Below are 26,391 nucleotides of genomic sequence, written 5' to 3'. Positions count from 1 at the left end.
GAAGAGCAGTTGCAGAGAATGGACAGTGTCTTGAAAGAAGGATATAAGATGAACATCAACAAATGCAAAATGAGGGTAATGGAATTTAGTCAAATTAAATCAGGCAATGCTGAGGGAATTAGATTAGAAAATGACATGCACAAAGTAGTAGACCAGTTTTGCTGTTGGGCAATAAAATAACAGATGATGGCCCATGTAGAGAAAATATAAAATGTAGACTGGTAATGGTAAGAAAAGTAGTCCTGAAGAAGAGAAATTTGCTAATCTTGAATACAAATTTAAGTGTTAGAAAGTCTTTTCCAAAGGTAATTTGCCTGAAGTGTAGCCTTTTGTGGAAGTGAAAGGTGGGTAACAAGCAGTTTAGAAGAGAATAGAAGCTCTTGAAATTTGTTACTACAGAAGAATTCTGAAGATAAGATGGGTAGACTGCATAACTAATGATGAGGCATTGAATAGAACTAGGGAGAAAAGAAATTTGTGGCTCAACTTGACTAAAGGAAGGGATCGGTTGATAGGACACATCCTGAGACAGCAAGGAATCATAAGTTTAGCACTGATGGAAAGTGTCTTCAAACTGAAGACCACAATCACAACAAAACAACCCTGATAACAATGAGAAATAAGTGTGGATTGGGAAAGGAAATTAGTCATGCCATTTCAAAGGAACCATCACAGCATCTACCTTGAATAATCAAGAGAATCATGAAAAACAAATGCGGATGGCTGGAGGGAGATCTGAGCCACTATCCTTCCACATATGTTCAGTTGGATTAATTCCAGAGAGCAAGTTGCCACTCTTTACACAGAAAATTCTTATGCTGCTATCTTCATCCATCTAGAGAAACTCATGTTCATGAGAATCATACACTCACTGTTGTAGGATGTCGTCCCTGTAGACTGCAGTTGTCACAGCATATTCAGGAAAAGTGTCAGTGGTGCATGTGGTACGAACATGATTTTGCTACAGATGAGATCAAAGTACACCCATACAAAAGGTTTGTAATGTGCTACAGGAAAACACCACACGAACAAGCATTGAGGAACACGAACAAACATTGAGGACCACCCTTAGGTTAAACTGTGACACCTAAATGAACTGGGCATTACCCCACTTGGCAAGGGTCATCCCATGATAGCAAAGTTTCAGACTGCTCAACCCACATAGTACAATTTTGTTAAGGGAAATCATCCGATGGCTCCTGCAGGGCTTTGGCTACCTACCATGGTGCACGAAAATGAGGAACATCCTACACACAAACCTTCCCACCCCATCTACAGTAGTATTCCTCTGTGCACTCAATCTATGCACTATCCTGATCCATCTCCATGCCACATTGACTCCCAACCTTCTGACACATGTGCCACATCTGTGTGGAAGGCTAAGGTGCAAGAGCTTTCCTGTTCACCCACCCAGCACATCCTACTCCAGTTCCAGCACAGGGTTATCCTATTGTACCAGAGGCATGGCCAAATGTGAAAGCAGCCATTTCACACACTAGCTCTGATGCAACTTCTGCACAGCATTTTACATGGGCATGACAACCAACTATCCACCAGAATGAGTGGCCACCACCAACCTGTAGCCAAGGACAGAGCTGACAGCCCAGGGGCAGAAAAGCTGCTGAGCACAACATGCTCAATTTCAATGGCTGTTTCCCACCCTTTGACATCTGGCTCCTTCCCCTTCCCCTTCCCCTCCCCCTCCCCCTCCTCCTCCCCCTCCCCCGCACATGCTCTTGTGGCTATGTAGATGGGGCTTATCTTGCAACATTTCTTTCATTCTTATGATTCTCCTGGCCACAATCTCTGATAACCCCCTACCTCACATCTACCTCCACCTTTCCCCAGGCCACTAACTTCACTCACCCACGCCAATCCAAGCTATCGGCCACCCTTCCGCGACACCCCCCCCCCCCTGCCGCCTTTCCCTTCTCACCCACTCCACCTGACACATCCCATCATTCCTGTCTATGTTATTACCTTTACCCCACATTATTTACATTATGCTAGAACTCTTCACACCATTTTTACTATAACTCTTGTATAGATGCTTAATTACAGCATATTCCATTTGATCAAGAGATGTTTAAATGAAAATGACAGGTTACACAACGAATTTATGATGTTACTAAACTCAAAACAATAGTTTTAATTTAACTTTACTAATATTTTATATAGTTAATGCTAGGTGTTACTTCTAATAATGTGAGTGCTACTTAAGATTTTTGTAAAGACTGGTCACAGGTATTCCACTGTAGCATTTTCCGAAACTGACAATCCCACAATACTACCAACAGATATAAAGTACTTCATAAAAAGGCTGGCCACACTAGACATATTTGATACCAATGTATCAAGTACCATTTCAGCTATTTGTTCCTTTGATTTCCTTTCTCTTTCAGTTTCCCCTTTCATTTTATTCCATATTGCTTTTATTATGTTGACTGGCATGACTACCTTTTTCTATTTTAAAATGCCTTTGTTTGATTATTTTCTTCAATATTCTGCAGTATGGCTCATAATAAGCTCCAAAACCAGCTTTACAACTACTTCTGATGGACAGAATGACTGATCCTGGCAGGTAGATACAGTATTTTTTATGTCTGACAATGTAGCTTCATCCCTAAAAAATCCAAGAATGTTAATGTTTATGTAGAGTTTTGTTAAGCCTCATTTATTTTTTGGGGTAGCAGTTTTGAAACAAAATATTAAGCTTAATAATATAACAACAAAAATGTTAAGAAAGGGGATAGAGACAAGGTAGAGAGAGAGAGAGAGAGAGAGAGAGAGAGAGAGAAACATAAAATCTTTATTAACTCTCTATCAACTGCTTAAATTCCATACCGTTGTGAAGACAACATAGTACATCAGCGTTGTTGGAAGAAGGAAGAGCAAAATGGTGAATGCCAGAGTTCCAACAAAAAGTTGATCATTCGAATATTTGCAGGAATCAACACGCTCTCGCAACGGATTCCACTTGCGGCCAAGGAAAAGCCGCCACAAAGCAACAAGACCTGACAGTTGCACACTGTAGAGCCTGAAAATAATACAAGTTTGTGTTTTCATGTTTGTGAATATCAAACACACAAAATAAATACTGCTTACAAATAAAAAAATAAGTTTTTTTGTGTGTATGTATATATAACAAATGAAAAACAGAATACGCAAAAAATATCATAGAAATTTCAAATCCAGAATGCTAATTATCTTAGTGCTAAATACTCCAGTGATTCAGGTACTTTTTACTTGGTCTTCTTTCTTTTCTTGTTTTGAGAATTATTGTCTTTAACCCATTGAAAATAAAAGATGAGGGAGGTGTGGGGGAAGGAAGCTTTGTTGTACTAATATTTTGACAAGATGACAAGAAAAAGGAGGAACTGAATAAGGTTGTGAATGACATCCAGGAAATGTTACTGAATACTGATCTGGAAATTGGCTCTGGAAGACTCAAAAGCTGTGTCAAATATACTTCATCTTCCTCAGCCTATCACACACATTACATTATTGCCCAAAAGCTTCATCTAATTTTCCCTTTCAAGCCTATGTTATTATATTAATCGTATTATATTAATCATAAATTACATCTACTTTTTGAGTTTCTCAGTGACTATAACTAACCTCACAGAGCTTAAGAAACTAGTAATTATTCACTAAACCCAAAGAAATTCCCATCATATGTAAAGGCTGCTAGTGGCACCCATGTTAGTATCCAGTCCTCATAAATGTGTATTTGTGTCAGTCCTTGTAGGGAATTACTAATTTTTTAGCTCAGTAGCTTAAAAGGTAGCCAGCAGGCTTAATTTAAAGTTCGCCATACTGTAAAACAATGCACCAGCCACAATGCATCCTCAATGTGGATGGTGTTCTCGAATGTGGGGTGAGTTGGCTGACATTGATAAACAGCTGGAAATTGCCCTGACTACTGTTAAATGACTGGCAGCTGCTGTGAATCAATGTGAGAAGAGCTCCTAAATCATGTACCGGTACCAGTGGAACCATAGGTACCTCAACTACGACCTTCTCTTGTGGATCTTGTCTCCTCTGCAGAAAGTATGTGATCTGTCATCACTGGTCCACCTGACTGTGAGTGGTTTGTCAATGGTAGATCTAGGCATCCTGTACAGGAACCAAGGAGGAATCAGGTTATTATACTGCCACCCCCCCCCCCCCCCCCCCCCTCCAACCAACAAGTTCAAGGGTGTACTGTATTTCACTGAAACTGAGCAAGTGGAACTCACCTCACCTGTTTTTGGGAGACCTGCTTTGTCCTGTGTCAAGAGGTGGTAAATGCAAAAAAGGTCTATTAATCGTCAGCAGTTCAAACATATGGCAAATGATGGTATCCCTTTGGGAAATGACAGCAAGAGATAGGAAGGAAAATCTGCCTTCATGTTGAAGAGGCTATTCCAGCAGCTGCTGAGGGGAAAAGGATGTGACAACTGCAGACTGTGGTGCACATTGGAACAAATGATGCCTTTTGTCTGGGCTCCAAGGTCATGCTTGGATCATTCCAGCAACTGACAGAAAAGGTTGAGAAGATCAGCCTTGTGCATGGAGTTTCAATAAAGTTCACAATTTGCAGCATTATCCCCAGATGTGATCATGGTACCCTGGTTCTGAGTTGAGTGAAAGAACTGAACCTGAGACTTTGAAGGTTCTCTGACACGCTAGGCTGCAACTTTCTGCATTTGTGCCAAAGGGTTGAGAGCTGTAAAGGTCACCACAAATAGGTCAGCTATAAACTATGTATCAAAGGCTGCTAAACAGGTAGTTTACTGTGTGAGGGGTGCATACAAGGGTTTTTTAGATTAGGCAACTCTCCATGGTATGTCAAGCTCCCTCAGGATGTTGTACATACTTAAGCTGTGTATACTATTATATGTCTTTGAGAAATCTACAAATGTTACTACGAATTGATGGCTGAATTCCCAACTGTTCTCCCAGGTTTTTCTCAAGTTGAAAATTTGATCTATGGTTGATCTTCCTGGCTGAAAATCTGCCTGGTACTCTCCAACAATATCTTCAGCAAAAGGCTTCAGCTTTTCAAGAATTATTAATGATAGCACTATTTATGGTACACCTCTATAATTATTATAGTTCCTTTAATTGGCTTTTTTTTCAGTGGGATAATGTTAGCTGACTTCCAGTCTTTTGGGATCTCCCCCTTTCTCCATCTTCACTTATGAGACAGTTTATATCTTTCTGAATTGTTCCACCTCCTGCCAATCTCCTCCTAGTGCCATATTCTTCTTCAGTTTGTTAATTGCTCTGTCTATAATCTGTTGAGTTATTCATACTTGAGCACTATTTTTCCCAGAACTGTAGATGGTACTACTGCATAATAAGTGTAAAACAAAGCATAGGGCTTCAGATAGAGAGATGCTGAATGAAATGCATTTGGTTGTCAAGAGAACAATGCGTGAAGGCTTCAATGACTACCATAGCAGAATATTGTCTACTGATCTATCACAAAACCCACAGAAATTCTCATTGTACATAAAGGCTGTCAGTGGCACCAACATTATTGTCCAGTCACTCACGAACGAGTCAAGAACTGAAACTGAGAGTAGTGAAGCAAAAGCATAAATGCTTAACTCTGTTTTCACATGTTCCTTTGCAAAGGAAAATGCAGGATAATTGCTCCAACTTAACCTTGTACCACTGAAAAGATGAGTGACACCAATATTGTCAGTGGTGTTGATAAACAGCTGAAATCATTAAAACTGAACACAGCTCCAGGGCCCAATGGAACCCTTATCAGATACTAGACTAAATTTGCAGCTGAGTTAGCCCTCTTCTAACTATAATCTATTGTAAATCCCTCAAACAAAGAATCGTACCCAGTAGGTGGAAGAAAGCACAGGTGACACCTATTTACAAGAAGTGATCCACGAAACTACCATCCAATATCCCTGACAATGATCTGTTGTAGAGTCTTAGAACACATTCTGAGTTCAAACATAATGAGGTATCTTGCACAGAGTTATGTCCTCAGTGCAAACCAGCATGAATGCTGAAAACATCAATTATGCAGAACCCAACTCATACTTTTCTCACATGACATACTGAAAGCTTTGGAGCAAGGGAGTCAGATAGATGCAATATTTCTTGACTTAAGGAAAGCATTTGACTCAATACAATGTCTACATTTATTATCAAAAGTACGATCATGTGGGGTATCAAATGAAATTTGTTACTAGATTGGGGATTGTTTAGCAGGGAAGATGCAGCATGTTATCTTGGATGTAAGTGTGTTGGGACCCTTGTTGTTTATGCTGCATATTAATGACCTTGCAGACAATATTAATAATAACCTCAGGCTTTTTGCAGGTGATGCAGTTACATACAATGAAGTACTGTCTGACAGAAGTTATGCAAATATTCAGTCACACCTTGATAACATTTCAAATTGGTGCAAAGATTGGCAATTTGCTTTAAATGTTCAGAAATGTAAAACTGTGCACTTTACAAAATGATAAAATGTAATATCTTATGACTATAATATCAATGAGTCACATGTATACGGACATGAAATGGAATGATCACATAAGCTCAGTTGTGGGTAAAGCAGGCAGGTGGTGCATTTTGGTTAATTGGTAGAATACTGGGGAAATACAATCAGTCTGCAAATGAGATTGCTAACAAATCACTCATGCAACCCATTTTAGAATATTGCTCAAGTTTGTGGGACCCATACCAAATAGGACTAACAGTGGATATTGGACACATGCAGAGAAGGGCAGCATGAATGGTCACAGGTTTGTTTTACCTATGGGAGAGTGTCACAGAGATGCTGAAGAAACTTGAATGGCAGACTCTTGAAGATAGATATAAACTATCCTGAGAAGGCCTACTTACAAAGTTTCACGAACCTGCTTTAAATTATTATTGTAGGAATATACTATAATCCCCTACGTACTGATCACACAGAGTTCATGAGGAGAAGATTAGATTTATTACAGTATGCATGAAGTATTTAAAAAATCATTCTTCCCACACTTCATATGTGAATAGAACAGAAAGAAACACTAACTACTGGTACAATTGCATGTACCCTCTGCCATGTACTTCACAGTGGTTTGCAGAGTAATATATGTAGGTGTAAATTTAAGACTAACAAAGAAATGAAAGTATATTTACTGAACTGTACGGTTTAATGATAACAGCGAAAGCTAAAATTTAATTGCAACCCATTTGGCATACAACAGAGTCCAAAATAAATAGTTAAATGTTCTCAAAGCAAAGAAACTCATCTCAAAAAAATAAACAACCCCAGAAGACTGCACTCATGCCAATTAAAAGGTTAATAGGGGATAAAAATACTCCTACTACCAACAAATAGCTGGCAATGATGAGGCGCACTCTCTCAAGGTGGTTTGCTACATCTATTGTCAAACAATTCCATTCCTAAGAATGATGTGTTTAGAGATGCGGAAGTATCCTGGCTAGTGCCTACTTAGCTGCAGTTTGTATCCTAAATGCATTCCAAATTTGTTCTGAATGATTCACATCTGGAGAGATTGCTTGCACATCAATGCAATGGAAATCCTCGTCAGTGAGAAATTCAGTCACCAGAGTGATTGATTATAAAGAGGAAGTCTAGGACAACTATGCCTCTAAAAAGTTGCATTCATGGCTGCAGTACATCATATATGTATCTCTGCACACTAACAGTACTCCAGTAAAGGTAAAATGCGTTTTACACCCATCCATCATGGTGCCTCCTCACACCCAGGATCCCAATGTCACCAAACTGGACCTTTCTTGTGATGTAAGCAGTACATTCCTCCATTCGCTCATATCCCTATCTCGATTTGCTGACACCTCAACAAACAAGTCTTATTTGTACACTAACACTAGTGAGGCACATACAGTGAATGTCTGGTATCCTCAACATCTGCTCTTGCACTCTGATATACGGTCCATAAGGAAGCTACAATTCATGAGGCAGCTGTATGCTTTGCAGACAACTGTCCAGAAGACATAGGTGGACTTTATTATATAGTTAAGGCCAGATATTGTAAGTGTTCTGGTCCATTGCTGTTGAGATGGTGTTGTGTATGAAGCTTTCATCACAGAATCTGAGGATGCTACCATATAAAACGAAGGGCCAAATGTTGTCTCTGTGACATTATACTGTAAAATTCACCAAGAGACTACATTCTGTATTCAGTGAAAGTGCAAACACAACTGAAACTAACACTCTACTTTTAGTCATTTTAAATAATATTCTTATGTGTCAGAGTGTGTCTGTTTCTCACACAAACAGCACTTTTCCTATTTTGGGATAAATTTTGAAAGTTATTAAAACAATAAGTTACATTTTTTCCCTCCCATTTTCTTCTTTGACTAATTATGCTGGTCTTTCTAATGCCAATGTATGTTCTGTAAGTCCAGGCATATTTCCTGTATTTCTACATCATTCATTTCCCGTATTTGTATTTACTTCAGAATAAAAGTAATGTGTGAACAAGTAAAAGCATGAAAAGTACCAGTCAAGTATGCGATGTTCAGGGAAGTCCCACGGAAGTACAGCAGGGAAACAATTAATAAAAACAATCCATGACATAGTATGAGCAGCATTTTTAGACTATTTGCTGATTATGCAACAATCAACGAGAAAGTAACTTAACACTGAATAACTACACTGACAAAAATGGAAAGTGATACATCATTAAGATCTTGAATGAATGCTAGAAAATGGAAATTCTGTATTTCCATGTCTGTGGGATTATTGCTTAAAATTTCATCCTTCTGTAAGCTTATTTTCAGAGAAAAACCATACCCACAGATGAAGAATAACATGAGTATACAATGGCTATTGGACATTCTTAACACTACTTTAACTTTAGGAGTGGAGATTGCAACACAACATGCCCAGAGGACATAAGGAATGTTGTGCTGACTGGTTGCATAGCGTAATGGATATGGTACAGTCCTCGGACATGTAAGGCTGTCATAAAACTGTGTCTTTGAAACTCAGGTGCTTTAAAATATTTTATTCTTAAATCATTACCAAAATGACATTGGTCCTTAATTTTATTCAATTAGTTGGTTAAAATGTAATTTTTTAAATTCTATTCCTTTGTCACATAACTTTCAACACTGTATGAACATTTTCATTTGCTGTCATTTTTCTTCCTATCATTCTTTTTCCACTTGGAATTTCTGTGGATGTGAAATTAATTCCACATCATTACAAAATGTTGTATTCAGGATTTATGGAACAACGATTAATGTATGTATGCATTATTTTTATTTATCTATCATAATATTTAAACACTTGAAAATGCCAATCTAGTGGTTAAAAACAAAAGACAAAATATTCTATTTACATTGACAGAGCAATGATGGCAATGGCCTTAGAAATATTCAAATCATTAATTGTTACTGCAAAAATCAAACAATGGTAAGTCATCAGGCAAAAATCAAACTATGGAAATTCTTATTGCAATATGGACAAAATAATGCAGGTGAAGATTTAAACAAAAGATGGGATTATAAGTAAAACATAATTCAAGCAGAATGAGAAATAGAAATAATGAGTGCAATAACAGGGATGAAACTCTTGGACGATAAATGAAAGAAATTAAAACCAGAGGACCAAAGATTCCAAATGGATAAAGACTGATAGGAAGAAGGGTGAGAGTAAATTAAAAAGTTAATACAACGATCAAAATGATGTGATAAAAGAACAGAAATAAAAAAATACATTTAAACCAATTAATTCTATAAAAATTATGATCAAAATCACTTCAAAACAGATTTAAAAATAAACTTTTTTATAAAGTGCTTGATGACATTCAAACCCACAATCTTCTGTATTGAGGATTGTACCCCATCCATTATGCTGTGCAACACGTATCAGTCGCATTACTATGTTAATGCTACAGAGCATCATGTGAAATTCCAAATTGTTTTGTGTGAGTACTCACAAACCGGAATCCATCAGTGTGAATGGCTGCACAGTGTGATACCTGGGTCCAGAAAGACGTTGAGGAAATTGACATGAGGCACATGGAAGCATTATACCAACAGATTACGCAAACAAATGGCTATAAGCGGAATGACTGCTAAGTGACAGGTGACAAGAAGGGCTCAGGATAACAGTGTGACAAAAGGAGTAGGCACTATTCCTCCCAACAGGATTCCACCATGAGGTGATTGAAAAGTGTTTGAATAGCTCTAACAAACTAATGGATGGCAGCAGTTGAAATCTGGCCAGAGGTTACAGGTAGAGAGTCACCACAAACTTTTGGGAACAAATCACTGGAAGCTGCGTTGAGATCTCAAGTAGCACACATTGCTTACCACTAACTGTACCTTAAACAACAAACACTTGGGGTGGTGTAGAGCCAGCATCAACTGGGACTATGAGTGGCATTCTGCAGTGTTAAGTGATGAGTCTCATTTCTGTTTGTGGCATTTATATTAATGCTGTCACAACTGTAGACAATCTAGTGAAATGTTACAGAAAGCAGTGATTCTCGAGACCCGTACCTGTCCGACTTCTGGGAGATATTGGATATGAAAACATGACTGGTCTGGTACTTACTGATGGAGGGCTGAAGGCTCAACAGTTACATGGCAGGAATGGTAAATCTTGTTGTCACACACTTTATGGCTAGGGTTCCAAATGGCATATTCCAGCAGGATCATGGATGATCCCATGCTGCAGTCCATGCCACAAATGTCTAGAGGAATGAGCAGATGCTTGACTGGCCTTACTGGTCCCCCATTTGTTGCCACAGATCATGTCTGGAATGCAATGGGGATACAGAAACTATCATACCAGCCTCCAGAAAGCCATCATCATGAAGTGACACAGCCTGTATTTTACACATGGCAAGAAATTCTCAAGATGATATTTGAAGGCTGTTTGCCACCATGCCACAATGAACACAAATGTATATTTCTGCCCATGGTCTTCTCACCTCATACTGATATTGATGACAGACATATGAACCAAATCGAAAAAAGTTCAATCATTTAATACCTGTTAAGTTCAAACATCACCACAAAATTTGAAAAGTATTGGCCTGGTGCTTAATCGTGTAACACTTCCTATTTCTGTCAATGTATAAATAAATGTTGAACAATTATAAAATTTCTCATTAAATTTCAAAATTTCTGCCTTTTGGACTGAATAGTAGATCACTTGTGTGCTTTCAAGAGATCAGCTGAGTTGTTAATTTCATTTTTCTGTATGGTATTTTGACCACCATCCTATTTGCATTCTTCAAGCACTGTGTGCTGTGTTACATGTCTACTCGCAGCCCGGGCTGCAACCAGATTATTAAGCACTGTTGGCATTGTGCTACTGTTTACAGCCAAGTTTGGGTTCTGGTGGCTGCTACAGCCTTTGATGCTCATTTGTTTTTTGCAGGAAACATAGTTATCCTGGATTTCAATTTATTATGATCTTGCTTCCCATCTCATCCATCAGAGGTGAAAAGTGCTAAAAGAATGTGTTTTTGATGGAATAACAGTATTTGCTCTAACAAAAACAAATAAGCATCAAAGTGTGTATCAAGTGTTGGGAGTCACACTCAGTTATAAATAGTGGCACAGCACCAAGAATACATCACAGTCTGGTTGAAGTCCAGGAATGGTATGCAAACACCACAGTTCACAGCACCTGAAGATGGGAACTGGGTCTCTTGTTGAAACATCCTGCAAAAACATACAACCAACAACTTCATTACTTATTCAGTTATGGTGAGAAAACCTGAGAAGTTACAGTCACAGTCACAGATCACATTGCACGTTAATAAGTACAACCAGCCGATAAGTCTCCTGTCCTCAATAAAACCACTCTGAATAATGGTTCACCAATCAGTCAACTGTCTTCCTTATGAAACTTCTCAAAGCAACACAGTGACAAAATTTCTTCCATCTCCTGAGTTTCTCCTTGTTTTCGAACAACAGTTCGTCTATACCATCCAATGAAAAGTAGACACTGGCTAGACACACCATGTCATTCCAGCTCTTGTATTTTGTGATACAGTTGAATTCCTTTGTCATTTTGTCAAATGCTGTCCAACATCTCTTGAAAACTCTGCTGGATGCCTGATGTGCACCTGATTCAATGATGCTTTAGACTGTAGGAGGAATATATTGTTTTCATTCAGCTTTGTGTTTGTGAATGCAGTAGCTTTTGCAAGTCTTATTAGAGCCACAGGGATTTCAGTTTCTGGGATATCCATCAAACAATGTCATGTAGAACTTAGAACTGAGTACCAGTTACAATAATAGGATTGTCAACAAGAACTAACACGTCACACAGAAGGCATTTTTACTAAGCTCACACAAAATTACAGGTTGGTCTGATCTGCCTGTCTCAGCAGAGAGTGCTTCTACATCTATGTCTACATCTATATCTACATGGATACTCTACAAATCACACTAAAGTGCCTGGGAGAGGGTTCATTGAACCACCTTCACACTAATTCTCTACTATTGCACTCTCAAACAGCAAGTAGAAAAAGGAGGCCTTATTTTTCAGTTCAAGCCTTGGTTTCCCTTATTTTATTATGATAATCACTTCTCCCTATGTGGGTCAGCATCAACAAAATATTTTCACATTTGGAGGAGAAAGTTGGTGATTGAAATTTTGTGAGAAGATCCCACCACAATGAAAAACGCCTTTGTTTTAATGTTTCCATCCCAAGTCCTGTATCATGTCTGTGACACTATCTCCCCCATTTCTCAATAATACAAACATGCTGCTCTCCTTTGAACTTTCTTGATGTACTCCATTAATCCTATCCGGTAAGGATCCCACACCATGCAGCAGTAATCTAGAAGAGGATGGACAGTGTAGTGTAGGCAGTCTCTTTAATAAATCTGTTGAATCTTCTGAGGGTTCTGCCAATAACACAGTCTTTGGTTCACCTTCCCTACAACATTTTCTATGTGTTCCTTCCAATTTAAGTTGTTCATGATTGTAATTCCAAGGTATTTTGTTGAATTTACCACCTTTTTATTTGATTGACTTAATGTATAACCGAAGTTTAACGGATTTCTTTTAGTGCTCATGTGGTTGACCTCACACTTTTCATTATTTAGGGTCAATTGGTAATTTTCACCATACAGATATGTTCTCTAAATCATTTTGCTGTTGGTTTTGGTATTCTGATGACTTCACTACACAGTAAACGACAGCATTATCTGCAAATAACCTAGGACAGTTGCCCACATTGTTTCCTAAATCATTTATATAGATAAGAAACAGCAGAGGGTCTGTAACATTACCTTGGGGAATGCCAGATATCACTTCTATTTTACTCAACAACTTTCCATCAATTACTATGAACTGTGACCTCTCTAACAGGAAATCAAGAATCCAATCACACTGAGATGATATTCCATAAGCAAGCAATTTGGTTACAAGTCGCTTGTGAGGTATGGTGTCAAAAGCCTTCTGGAAATCCAGAGATATGAAATCAATTTGAAATCCCTTGTTGATAGCTCTCAACACTGTTTGAGTAAAGAGTTAATTGTGTTTCACAAGAACAATGTTTTCTAAATCCATGTTGACTACTTGTCAATAGACTGTTCTCTTCAGGGTAATCCATAATGTTTAAACACAATACATGTTCTCTAATCTTGCTGCATATAGATATGAATCATGAGGGCCTGTAATTTTGTGGATTACTGCTACTGCCTTTCTTGAATGTTGGTGACCTGTTATGAATTTATTGGGACCATTTATCAATATACCCATTCATCAACAAACTTAACAGTTACTGAAGAGTTCTACAACATCAATGTACATCATTTGTGTCAACCAAGAACAGGAGCAGTCCAAGTACATTATATTTAGTGTTTCCCCAGTCTGAATTCAGTTTTATTCCTGTCATTGTTCATGAGCGTAATTCCTAGGTATTTAGATGAATTTGTGGCATTCAGATTTTATTGATTTATCATGCTGCTGAAGTTTAATGGATTCCTTTTAGCACTCATGTGGATGACCTCATCACACTTCTCATTATGTAGGGTCAATTGCCAATTTTCACAACATACATATATCTTATCTAAATCATTTTGCAATTGGTTTTGATCTTCTGATGACTTTACTAGACAATAAATGATGGTATCATCTGCAAACAACCTAAGACAGCTGCTCAGATAGTCTCTAAATTGGTTATAACGATAAGGAAGAGTAGAGTGCCGATAACACAACCTTGGGGAATGCCAAAAGTCACTTCTGTTTTACTCAATGATTTTCCATCATTACTACAAACTGTGACCTCTCTGGCACAAAACATGAATTCAGCGACATAACTGAGATGATATTCCATGAGCACACAATTTGAGTACAAGCTGGTTGTGAAATATGGTGTCAAAAGACTTCTTGAAATCCAGAAATATGGAATCAATTTGAAATCCCTTGTTGACAGCAATCATCAAATTTGTGTTAAAAATGTATAGAATGTCCTAGTAAATTCCAGTATTCCACAACTAAAACAGTTCCAGTACCTTCCAAACATTTCCAGTCTTAAATGGTAAATAACTGCATGAGAAAAGAACTGAACTGATGATCTGCAGGTCACACCATGGTGGATAACATACAGTACACAAAAGTATCATTCACCCTGTTATCTGGATACTGCTTGTCAAAAAACAAGATAAGCAAAGCAATTTATAATGCACAGCTGTCAGAGCTATAATCGCCTCTGGTGCAACATGGTGGTTTCAACACTCACAGCTCATGTGGGCAGAGGAGATATATAAACAGACAATCCAGCTCAGAGCTAACATAATTGAGGATGACCAAGATGCCTGTTGCTCACAGAAATGATCCTGTTGTAGCCCTCAAATTATATTCATCATCAATTAACAATATATTCACTTGATCTTTTCTGCACAGGTTGGGATCATATCATTTTCTTATTGTTCTGAGGGACCCAATAACCTTCGGAACATCAAGAAAGGGAACTGGCATTCCAATAAAAATGCAATAGAGTAGACAATTGCTGAAGTTCCAGAATTGGTCCCAGAACACTTAGATTACTATCCATTCTCCAAAACCACACCCTGCAAGTTAATTCCAGGTCAGGAACCCAGAATTCAGCAATTACTTTATCAACTGGTGAAAAGGCGGGGGGGGGGGGGGGGGGGGGGGGGGGGTTAGCACTCGTCCCCTCTTTCCACTCCAAGGCGATGGGAGGGAGAGGGGGGCCGGATATACAGTTTCAGTCCCTCCCCCTTCTCCCTCCCAGATTGATTTTCATGTGTACAAGATCTACAGGCAGAGCCACTGATCAATTACATTGCATAGCAGCAAATATATTATTAGTACTTTGGTTGACAGCCATTTCTCCTTATGACTGAATCAACTGTCACATCCTAAGAGATATTATCTGTCAAAAAATGTTACATATCATCTAATACCAACTACATTCTGTCCTGTCCTTTTATAAGTTTTATAAAGGAATGGAAGATCTTATGAAGTAGAATGGTTTGTGTCTTATGGCTTCATTATGAAGAAACAATGACAGTGTTCTCTGCTACGACTGCATTAGGTCTATCCACATAATGAGCAATAGAAAACCATAGAAAGAAATGGTTTTTCTTAAAGTATGTTTCTGTAACTGGAAAAAAATTTCAAACTGGACAACAAGAGTCTCTTTCATAGAGAGTCTGTCACAATTATTCAACTTATAAATAGCACACTTGTGATCGCCCAACTTGCATGACATCTTCTGGCTGATTAGGAGGAAGCTAGAACTGCTTTACTAATAATTATCAGTTCTCTCAGGTTCCTAGGTCAGACAGGAAATGCATTAAGAGATTAGGACACAATCGCTGGAAACATCATAGCACTTCTTGGTGAAAAGGAGAATGATGTAGCAGAACTGAAGATCTGGCTGAAGTGCCACAACATTTGGTTGGTGTCAGTGATACAAAACAAAATAATGCAAATTATAGTTCACATGATCAAGTGAGACACAGCCCAGCAAATAAACAAATGTCTCCATTTTACGGAATTACAGCAGTGCACATGGGGGATTTTTGGGTTAGAGAATTCCCTCCCTAGGCCCGACAAGACGCCTCCCGAGACGCGGCAAGGTAGGAGTAGGCAAAATGCAACAGGGAATAACAATATTAATGTGCTAATAGTAAACTGCAGGAGCGTCTATAGAAAGGTCCTAGAACTGCTCTCATTAATAAACGGTCACAATGCCTAGGGACAGAAAGCTGGCTGAAACCAGATGTAAACAGTAATGAAATCCTAAACTCAGATTGGAATGTATACCGCAGAGACAGGCTGGACAGTGAAGGGGGAGGCGTGTTTATAGCGATAAGAAGTGCAATAGTATCGAAGGAAATTGATGGAGATCCGAAATGTGAAATGATTTGGGAGGAGGTCATGGTTAAAGCAGACTCAGACATGGTAATTGGATGTCTCTATAGGCCCCCTGGCTCAGCAGCTGTTGTGGCTGAGCACCTGAAGGATAATTTGGAAAATATTTCGAGTAGATTTCCCCACCATGTTATAGTTCTGGGTGGAGATTTTAATATGCCGGATATAGACCGGGAGACTCAAACATTCATAACGGGTGGCAGGGACAAAGAATACAGTGAAATTTTTTAAAGTGCTTTATCTGAAAACTATCTTGAGCAGTTAAACAGAGAACCGACTCGTGGCGATAACACATTAGACCTTCTGGTGACAAACAGACCCGAACTATTTGAAACTGTTAACGCAGAACAGGGAATCAGTGATCATAAAGCGGTTACGGCATCGATGATTTCAGCCGTAAATAGAAATATTAAAAAAGGTAGGAAGATTTTTCTGTTTAGCAAAAGTGACAAAAAGCAGATTACAGAGTACCTGACGGCTCAACACAAAAGTTTTGTCTCAAGTACAGATAGTGTTGAGGATCAGTGGACAAAGTTCAAAACCATCGTACAATATGCTTTAGATGAGTATGTGCCAAGCAAGATCGTAAGAGATGGAAAAGAGCCACCGTGGTACAACAAACGAGTTAGAAAACGGCTGCGGAAGCAAAGGGAGCTTCACAGCAAACATAAACATAGCCAAAGCCTTGCAGACAAACAAAAATTACGCAAAGCGAAATGTAGTGTGAGGAGGGCTATGCGAGAGGTGTTCAATGAATTCAAAAGTAAAGTTCTATGTACTGACTTGGCAGAAAATCCTAAGAAATTTTGGTCTTATGTCAAAGCGGTAGGTGGATCAAAACAAAATGTCCAGACACTCTGTGACCAAAATGGTACTGAAACAGAGGATGACAGACTAAAGGCCGAAATATTAAATGTCTTTTCCAAAGCTGTTTCACAGAGGAAGACTGCACTGTAGTTACTTCTCTAGACTGTCGCACAGATGACAAAATGGTAGATATCGAAATAGACGACAGAGGGATAGAGAAACAATTAAAATCACTCAAAAGAGGAAAGGCCTCTGGACCTGATGGGATACCAGTTCGATTTTACACAGAGTACGCGAAGGAACTTGCCCCCCTTCTTGCAGCGGTGTACCGTAGGTCTCTGGAAGAGCGTAGCGTTCCAAAGGATTGGAAAAGGGCACAGGTCATCCCCATTTTGAAGAAGGATGTGCAGAACTATAGACCTATATCTCTAACGTCGATCAGTTGTAGAATTTTGGAACACGTATTATGTTCGAGTATAATGACTTTTCTGGAGACTAGAAATCTACTCTGTAGGAATCAGCTTGGGTTTCGAAAAAGATGGTCGTGTGAATCCCAGCTTGCGCTATTCGTCCACGAGACTCAGAGGGCCATAGACACGGGTTCACAGGTAGATGCCATGTTTCTTGACTTCCGCAAGGGGTTCGATACAGTTCCCCACAGTCATTTAATGAACAAAGTAAGAGCATATGGACTATCAGACCAATTGTGTGATTGGATTGAGGAGTTCCTAGATAACAGAACACAGCATGTCATTCTCAATGGAGAAAAGTCTTCCGAAGTAAGAGTGATTTCAGGTGTGCCGCAGGGGAGTGTCATAGGACCGTTGCTATTCACAATATACATAAATGACCTGGTGGATGACATCAGAAGTTCACTGAGGCTTTTTGCAGATGATGCTGTGGTGTATCGAGAGGTTGTAACAATGGAAAATTGTGCTGAAATGCAGGAGGATCTGCAGCGAATTGAGGCATGGTGCAGGGAATGGCAATTGAATCTCAATGTAGACAAGTGTAATGTGCTGCGAATACATAGAAAGATAGATCCCTTATCATTTAGCTACAAAATAGCAGGTCAGCAACTGGAAGCAGTTAATTCCATAAATTATCTGGGAGTACGCATTAGGATTGATTTAAAATGGAATGATCATATAAAGTTGATCGTCGGTAATGCAGATGCCAGACTGAGATTCATTGGAAGAATCCTAAGGAAATGCAATCCGAAAACAAAGGAAGTAAGTTATAATACGCTTGTTCGCCAACTGCTTGAATACTGCTCAGCAGTGTGGGATCTGTACCAGATAGGGTTGATAGAAGAGATAGAGAAGATCCAACGGAGAGCAGCGCGCTTCGTTACAGCATCATTTAGTAATCGCGAAAGCGTTACGGAGATGATAGATAAACTCCAGTGGAAGACTCTGCAGGAGAGATGCTCAGTAGCTCGGTATGGGCTTTTGTTAAAGTTTTGAGAACATACCTTCACCGAGGAGTCAAGCAGTATATTGCTCCCTCGTACGTATATCTCGCGAAGAGGCCATGAGGATAAAATCAGAGAGATTAGAGCCCACACAGAAGCATGCCAACAATCCTTCTTTCCACGAACAATATGAGACTGGAATAGAAGGGAGAACCAATAAGGTACTCAGGGTACCCTCCGCCACACACCGTCCGGTGGCTTGCGGAGTATGGATGTAGATGTAGATGTAGAATTAATGACAGACTTGGCTGGCTAGGAGCAGACCACCCTTTGTGTACATTATGTTGCCACTGATGGGCTCAAATTTTTTCTAGGTTTACATGGCTGCTGGACTTCAGTACACAATCTCTGGCAACTACCATTAAAGACACCCTTTGAAGACTCTCACTATGAATGGAGTTTCTGTGTGCCCATTATTTCAATGGTGTGACTAATAATTTCAATGGTGACTAATATGTCTGTATGCAACAAGGGCTGAACAAAATCTTTCTTCAAGACCAGCCAAAGGGCTGCTACATCCAATACAGTAATCATTGTTTGGATCTTGCATTACTGGATTTTTTAAAATGCTGTGAATCATTGTGTGAAGTCTTCATATCTGTGAAAGATGTCTGAGATACGTTTATGGAACCTGCAAAATGGAAAAAATGTTTGCAGAGATTGTGTTATCCTCTGGTATTGACAAGATGAAACAAAATCTGACTATTTAATGGCTGATATCAACGTTTGTAACCCATTTCACAGAAAACTATGAACAGTGTAGAAAATACTGACAAGTATTGAATGCACAGATATGAATTACAGATGAATGACTGTCAGTTCTGCTGGGCTACACAAAGTGGCTGGAAAAGTAGAAGCATCATCTATTCTCAAACAAGGATCAAAAAGGTAAAAAGACAAGGCCTAATAGAAATCCTTGGATAACACTGGAGATATTTAATTTAATTGATGAAAGGAGAAAATATAAAAATGCACCAAATGAAGCAGATAAAAGGGAATACAAACGTTCAAAAAAAGAGATGACAGGAAGTGCAAAATGGCTAAGCAGGAATGCCTAGACGACAAATGTGAGGATTTAGAAGCCTATATCACTTGAAGAAAGACAAATACTGCCTATAGTAAAATTATAGACGCTTTTGGAGAAAGAAGAAGCAGCTATAAGAATATCATGAACTCAGAGATGGAAAACCAATCCCTAAGTAAAGAAGAGAATGCTCAAAGATGGAAGGGTTTATAGAGGGTCTATACAAGGGAGATGTACTTGAAGGCAATATTATAATAATGGAAGAGGACACAGATGAAAATAAGATGAGAGCTATGATACTGTGAGAATAATTTGACAGAGCACTTAAATACCTATGTAGAAACAAAGTCCTTGGAGTAGATGACATTCTGTCAGAACTACTGATAGCCTTGGGAAAGCCAGCCAGGACATCTGATGTGCATGATGTATGAGACAGTCAAAATACTCTCAGATTTCAAGAAGAATATAATAATTCCAATTCCAAAGAAAGCAGGTGCTGATAGGTATGAATATTACTGAACTACCAGTTTGGCAAAAACCAAACAATGGAAAATCCAGGATGGAATTAGATAAGATTAAATTTACTTTCATTTCAATTGATCCATACTGAGGAGTCCTCCAGGATGTAGATTATGTCATATAAACAATAATACATGACAATTATTTACAACTGAAACAAATAAGCTAATGTACCTTCCACAGGTCCCAAGTGGAATGATCGTCTTTTTTTTAAATGAAAACTATATGAAAGAATCATTTTACAAACACTAATGCACTGAATTTAAAATTAAAAAAAGTTTTTATTTATTTATAAGGTAATAAACATATAATAGAACTACTATAATACTTATTTACAATGAACAGATTACTGCGCTGAAATGGTGCGGAAGTTAGATTGTACTCACACACACACACACACACACACACACACACACACATTTATTTACAATGAAGTCCGCCCCCGGTAGCTGAGTGGTCAGTGCGACAGAATGTCAATCCTAAGGGCCTGGGATCGATTCCCGGCTGGGCCAGAGATTTTCTCCGCTCAGGGACTGGGTGTTGCATTGTCCTAATCATCATCATTTCATCCCCATCAATGCGCAAGTCGCTGAAGTGGCGTCAAATCGAAAGACTTGGACCAGGCGAACAGTCTACCCGATGGGAGGCCCTAGTCACATGACATTATTATTATTATTATTATTATTATTATTTACAATGAACACATTATTGCACTGAAATTGTGCAGAAGTTATATATAGACACACAAAAACACGAAAATCAGTTGGTTCTACTGAGAAATTAACCAATGGGGTAGAAGGAGTTGGCCACCAATAAATTCTTTAGGCTTCTCTTAAACTGAATTTCATTGGTTGTGAAGCTTTTTATGGCTGCTCGTAAGTTATTGAAAATGTGTGTTCTTGAATAATGCACACCTTTTTGTACAAGAGTAAGTGACTTTAAATCCTTGTGAAGATTATTCTTATTTCTGGTTTGAAAAAGTGATATATTTTTAATGACAAATTTCATTAAGAAATAAATATATTGGGAAGCAGTAGTTAGTATCCCTAGTTCCCTAAATAGGTTTCTGCAGGATATTCTTGAGTTCACATCACATATAACTCTTACTGCACGTTTTTGTGCCCGGGAAACTTATACATAAGCGACATTGCAGGTTGGCGCAGGTGGAGAAATCGGCCGTGGCAGAGCACGCATTGAGTGAGACCGACCATGTAATAAAATTTGCCAACATGGAAGTTCTGGCTGTAGAGAAGCACTATCACACGTGCTTGTTCAGAGAAGCTGAAGAAATACAAAAACACGTGAACAGGTTCAACAAGAAAGAGGAAAGCCTTAAGGTAAACGGATCATGACTTCCCATACTGCAGTGAACGACCATCGCAGGTAGCAAGAGGAGAACCGCACCGGAAATGACCGCGGAGAAACCCTCGGACTTTGGCGCACCAGGTAAATATAGTCTGTGGCCGCGAGCTCGGCTCCAGTTCACTACCGGCAATGGAGGGCGAAGCTTTGACAATGCCAGCCACTCGTGCTGGTGAAACGTCAGTAAAATCATTAGATGAACATCGGCCGAAGAACCTGAGACAGAAGCCAATAGGCAGTTTGTCATTCAATGAAACATCATTGAAATGGACTTTCGAAGTCAACGGTCCACTCATGTACTCTTGATGACTGCATGACACGAAGCTTAACGTCTCACCTGGGCCCGTCAACACTGACACTGGGCTGGTGATGACTGGAAACATGTTGCTTGGCTGGTCAAGTCTCGTTTCAAATTGTATCAAGCGCATGGATGTGTACAAGTATGGAGACAACATCATGATCCATGGACGATGCATGTCAGCAGGGAAGTGTTCAAGCTAGTACAAGTATGGAGACAACGTCATGATCCATGGACCACGCGTGTCAGCAGGGAACTGTTCAAGCTGGTGGAGGCTCTGTAATGGTGTGGGGCTTGTGCACTTGGAGTGATGTGGGACCCCTGATAAGTCTAGATATGACTCTGACAGGTGACACTTACATAAGCATCCTGTCTGATCACTTGCATCCATTCATGTCCATTGTGTATTCCGAAGGACTTGGGCAATTCCAACAGGACAATGCAACACCCCACATGTCCAGAACTGCTACAGAATGGCTCCAGGAACATTCTTCTAAGTTTAAACACTTCCATTGGCCACCAAACTCCTCAGACATGAACATTATTGAGCATGTCACGGATGCCTTGCAATGTGATTTTGAGAAGAGATCTCCACACTGTTGAAATCTTATGGATTTATGGACAGCCCTGCAACATTCATGATGTCCAGCACTTCTCATGTTGTAGCACTTCTGCGTGCTCATGGGGGCCCTACACAATATTAGGCAGGTGTACCAGTTTCTTTGGCTCTTCAGTGTACATCAAACAACCTTTTAATTCTCTGTGTGGTTTATTTTCAACCATGTCACCACACACATCTTCACTGGGTTTGACTTCTATCAGTGGTTTACAGGTTTTATAGTTTTCCAAGTTTAATCTTTTCAATAAGTCTTCAAAATAAACACATTGACTAAGAAACATTTTGCCTTTGGCCCTCTGAATATTTATTTCAAGGAACTGTTTTGGTTCTCCAACTTCTTGCATTCAAAATTTTAATTTTGACGTCTTCTTAATATTGGTGATTTTGCTTTTATGATTCCCAGCAATTAGAATATCATGTACCACCAACATAGAGACATCCGTCAACTTTGGGGAGCCATAACTTGACTTCCTCCATAAAACTGTCAAATGTAGAGTTCCAAGTTCTTGGTGTCTGCTTCAGTCTACATAAAGATTTAATGAGTTTGCATACAAGTCCTTCCTTAACCTTTACAACTTGACCAACTTTCATAAAAATTTCTTCAGTCAATTCTTCATGCAGCATGTTCATCCACAACACTAACAGAATGTTTTGAGACGAGCAACTGGAGCATATGTCTCCTCACGGTCATCTGCTTTTACCTGACCACAATGTTTAACAACTAAATGTCCCTTGTACTTTTCAATATTTCCAGATGCATCTTGTTTTACTTTAGACAGCCACTTACTGCCAATGGCTCTTTTGTTTGCTGGAAGTGGTGCATAAGTCCAAATTCCATTAGATGACAGAATCCAACTCTTTCTTTATTGCTTCTTCAAAAATTGCATCTCTTCCAAATAAAATCTTGTTAGTTAATTGGATAGATAAATAATCTACTCAGAAAGCAGTGGCAGAACACACATAAAAGACTGTTGTGACTGGGAAGCTTTCAGAGCCCATGACTCCTTCTCAGGCAGAAGGGTTGAAGGGGTAGGAAGAAGGGTGAAGGAAAATGACTGGAGAGGTCTAGGAAAAGGGGCAGATTTGGGAAAGTCACCCAGAACCGCAGGTCAGGGGACACTTGCTGTACGAGATGAGATGGGACGACTAATTGTTGGGGATAGCATCGGACGAGATTTGAAAACCTGAAAACTCAAACGTGGAAGACAGGGTAATATGCAAGACAGAGATTACAACTAAAACATCATGCATGAGTTAATAAGTGTAAGAAGCTAAGTGGATTGTACGTAACAGAGGTGGGAGGGAGCGATGAAAAATAGATGGGAAAAACAATCAAAGATGTAGAAAACTAAAACGGAGTGAAGCAAAGAGTAGTTACAGTGAAGAAAAGCTGAGACAGAAGAAATTAATGCAAATCAAGGCCAGGTGGGTGGCGAGAACCAAGGACATGTAGTGCTAGTTCCCACCTGCGGAGTTCTGAGAAACTGGTGTATGGGGGAAGAATCCAGATGGCACGTGTGGTGAAAAAGGTAGGTCAGGAATGTCATGTTGTAGAGCATCTCTGCAACAGGATATTGCAAGTTGCCAGTATGTACCCTCTGCCTATGCACATTCATCCTAATTGATAATTTGGTGGTAGTCACGCTGAAGCAGAAGGCTGAACAGTGTTTACATAATAACTGGTATATGACGTGTCATTCTGCAGGTGGCTCTCCCTTTGATAGTAGATTTAATTTTCAATGTATTCATGACCGTTGTTACTTCTGAATCCGCTGATTTTTATGTTAAAATGAGTAGTAGCCCATCCTTAGTATACTTTGAAATAATGAAACACTTCAGACTTTGAGTATAAGCTGCTGTAAAGTGAGTATAATCATCGAAGTCACAATATATTTATTTCCAGCCAAAAGAAACAGGTGTTACAAGACCAAGCACATCACTATGTATCAGTTCAAGTGGTTGATGGGCTTGATCACAAGACTGAATATGTGGTAATTGTGTTTGTTCATCCTCTATGCAGATCAAACATTTAATTACAGGTTCAGAAAACCTTACTTTGTCCAGTCCCTCTCCTTGATAATGAAGTTCCTTCATATTTTCAATGTTCAAATGTCCTAAGCATTTATGCTACAAGTTGACCTGTTTGAAAAACACACACTATGCAAAGAACTCTTAGTACATTTGATTGAAAGGATATTCATCCAAGAATCTTTTCTGTGAGATACAGTTACAACCTATTGAACTGAACCCATCAAGTTTTCAAAAACATTTGATTGAAAGGATATTCATCCAAGAATCTTTTTTGTGAGATACAGTTACAACCTATTGAACTGAACCCATCAAGTTTTCAAAAACATTTGATTGAAAGGATATTCATCCAAGAATCTTTTTTGTGAGATACAGTTAGAACCTTTTGAACTGAACCCATCAAATTTTCAAAAACAATGCAGTATCCAGGCATCTCTAGTTTACACTCTGTCAATAAATTATTTACTACAACTGACACTACAAGAACATTTTTTATTTTTATTTGCAATTTCTTTCCACAAACAATTCTCTGAGCATCAAATTCTCCAACCATTCGAGCAAACAAAAATGTATCTGTTTTTGTAACCTTTATTCTTATAGGATTTTCCAGTTCCTTCACATGCACCAAAGGAACAGAGTCACTAACTAAATGTTCTCTTGTCCGCAAGTGTACAAAACATTCTACTTTGTCATCAGGAAAACTTACGGTAACTTTTCACTAGATTTGCAGTATTGTTACTTTTATGCTTTTGTACGCCCCCCCCCCCCCCCTCCCCATGAACCATGGACCTTGCTGTTGGTGGGGAGGCTTGCGTGCCTCAGCGATACAGATAGCGATAGGTGCAACCCCAACAGAGGGGTATCTGTTGAGAGGCCAGACAAACATGTGGTTCCTGAAGAGGGGCAACAGCCTTTTCAGTAGTTGCAGGGGCAACAGTCTGGACGATTGACTAATATGGCCTTGTAACACTAACCAAAACAGCCTTGCTGTGCTGGTACTGCGAACGGCTGAAAGCAAGGGGAAATTACAGCCGTAATTTTTCATGAGGGCATACAGCTTTACTGTATGGTTAAATGATGATGGTGTCCTCTTGGGTAAAATATTCTGGAGGTAAAATAGTCCCCCATTTGGATCTCTGGCCGGGGACTACTGAAGAGGACGTTGTTATCAGGAGAAAGAAAACTTGTGTTCTACGGATCGGAGCGTGGAATGTCAGATCCCTTAATCAGGAAGGTAGGTTAGAAAATTTAAAAAGGGAAATGGATAGGTTAAAGTTAGATATAGTGGGAATTAGTGAAGTTTAGTGGCAGGAGGAACAAGACTTTTGGTCAGGCAAATACAGGGTTATAAATACAAAATCAAATAGGGGTAATGCAGGAGTACGTTTAATAATGAATAAAAAAAATAGGAGTGCGGGTAAGCTACTACAAACAGCATAGTGAATGAATTATTGTGTCCAAGATAGAAACGAAGCCCACGCCTACTACAGTAGTACAATTTTATATGCCAACTAGCTTCCGCAGATGACGAAGAAATTGAAGAAATGTATGATGAAATAAAAGAAATTATTCAGATAGTGAAGGGAGACGAAAATTTAATAGTCATGGGTGACTGGAATTCGGTAGTAGGAAAAGGGAGAGAAGGAAACGTAGTAAGTGAATATGGATTGGGGGTAAGAAATGAAAGAGGAAGCCGCCTGGTAGAATTTTGCACAGAGCACAACTTAATCGTAGCTAACACTTGGTTCAAGAATCATAAAAGAAAGTTGTATACATGGAAGAAGCCTGGAGATACTGACAGGTTTCAGATAGATTATATAATGGTAAGACCGAGATTTAGGAACCAGGTTTTATATTGTAAGACATTTCCAGGGGCGGATGTGGACTATGA

At 39.1% G+C, this 26,391-nt stretch overlaps 1 protein-coding gene across 4 annotated transcripts in view; it reads right to left on the bottom strand.

Moving 5' to 3' along the window:
* The window catches only part of LOC124589075 (phosphatidylinositol N-acetylglucosaminyltransferase subunit Q), a 103,394-nt gene that overhangs the window by 62,010 nt on the left and 14,993 nt on the right, over positions 1-26,391 (bottom strand). For all 4 annotated transcript variants that reach the window (XM_047131527.1, XM_047131526.1, XM_047131528.1 and 1 more), the window contains exon 4: positions 2,845-3,037. In XM_047131527.1, coding sequence (XP_046987483.1) covers positions 2,845-3,037 — 193 coding nt within the window. The remainder of the gene's footprint in view (positions 1-2,844; positions 3,038-26,391) is intronic.

This window comes from Schistocerca americana, chromosome 2 (genome assembly GCF_021461395.2).
Source record: "Schistocerca americana isolate TAMUIC-IGC-003095 chromosome 2, iqSchAmer2.1, whole genome shotgun sequence".
NCBI classification, from domain to species: domain Eukaryota; kingdom Metazoa; phylum Arthropoda; class Insecta; order Orthoptera; family Acrididae; genus Schistocerca; species Schistocerca americana.
The sequence above is the reverse complement of the archived record's forward strand: the minus strand, read 5'-3'. Positions and strand labels throughout refer to the sequence as shown.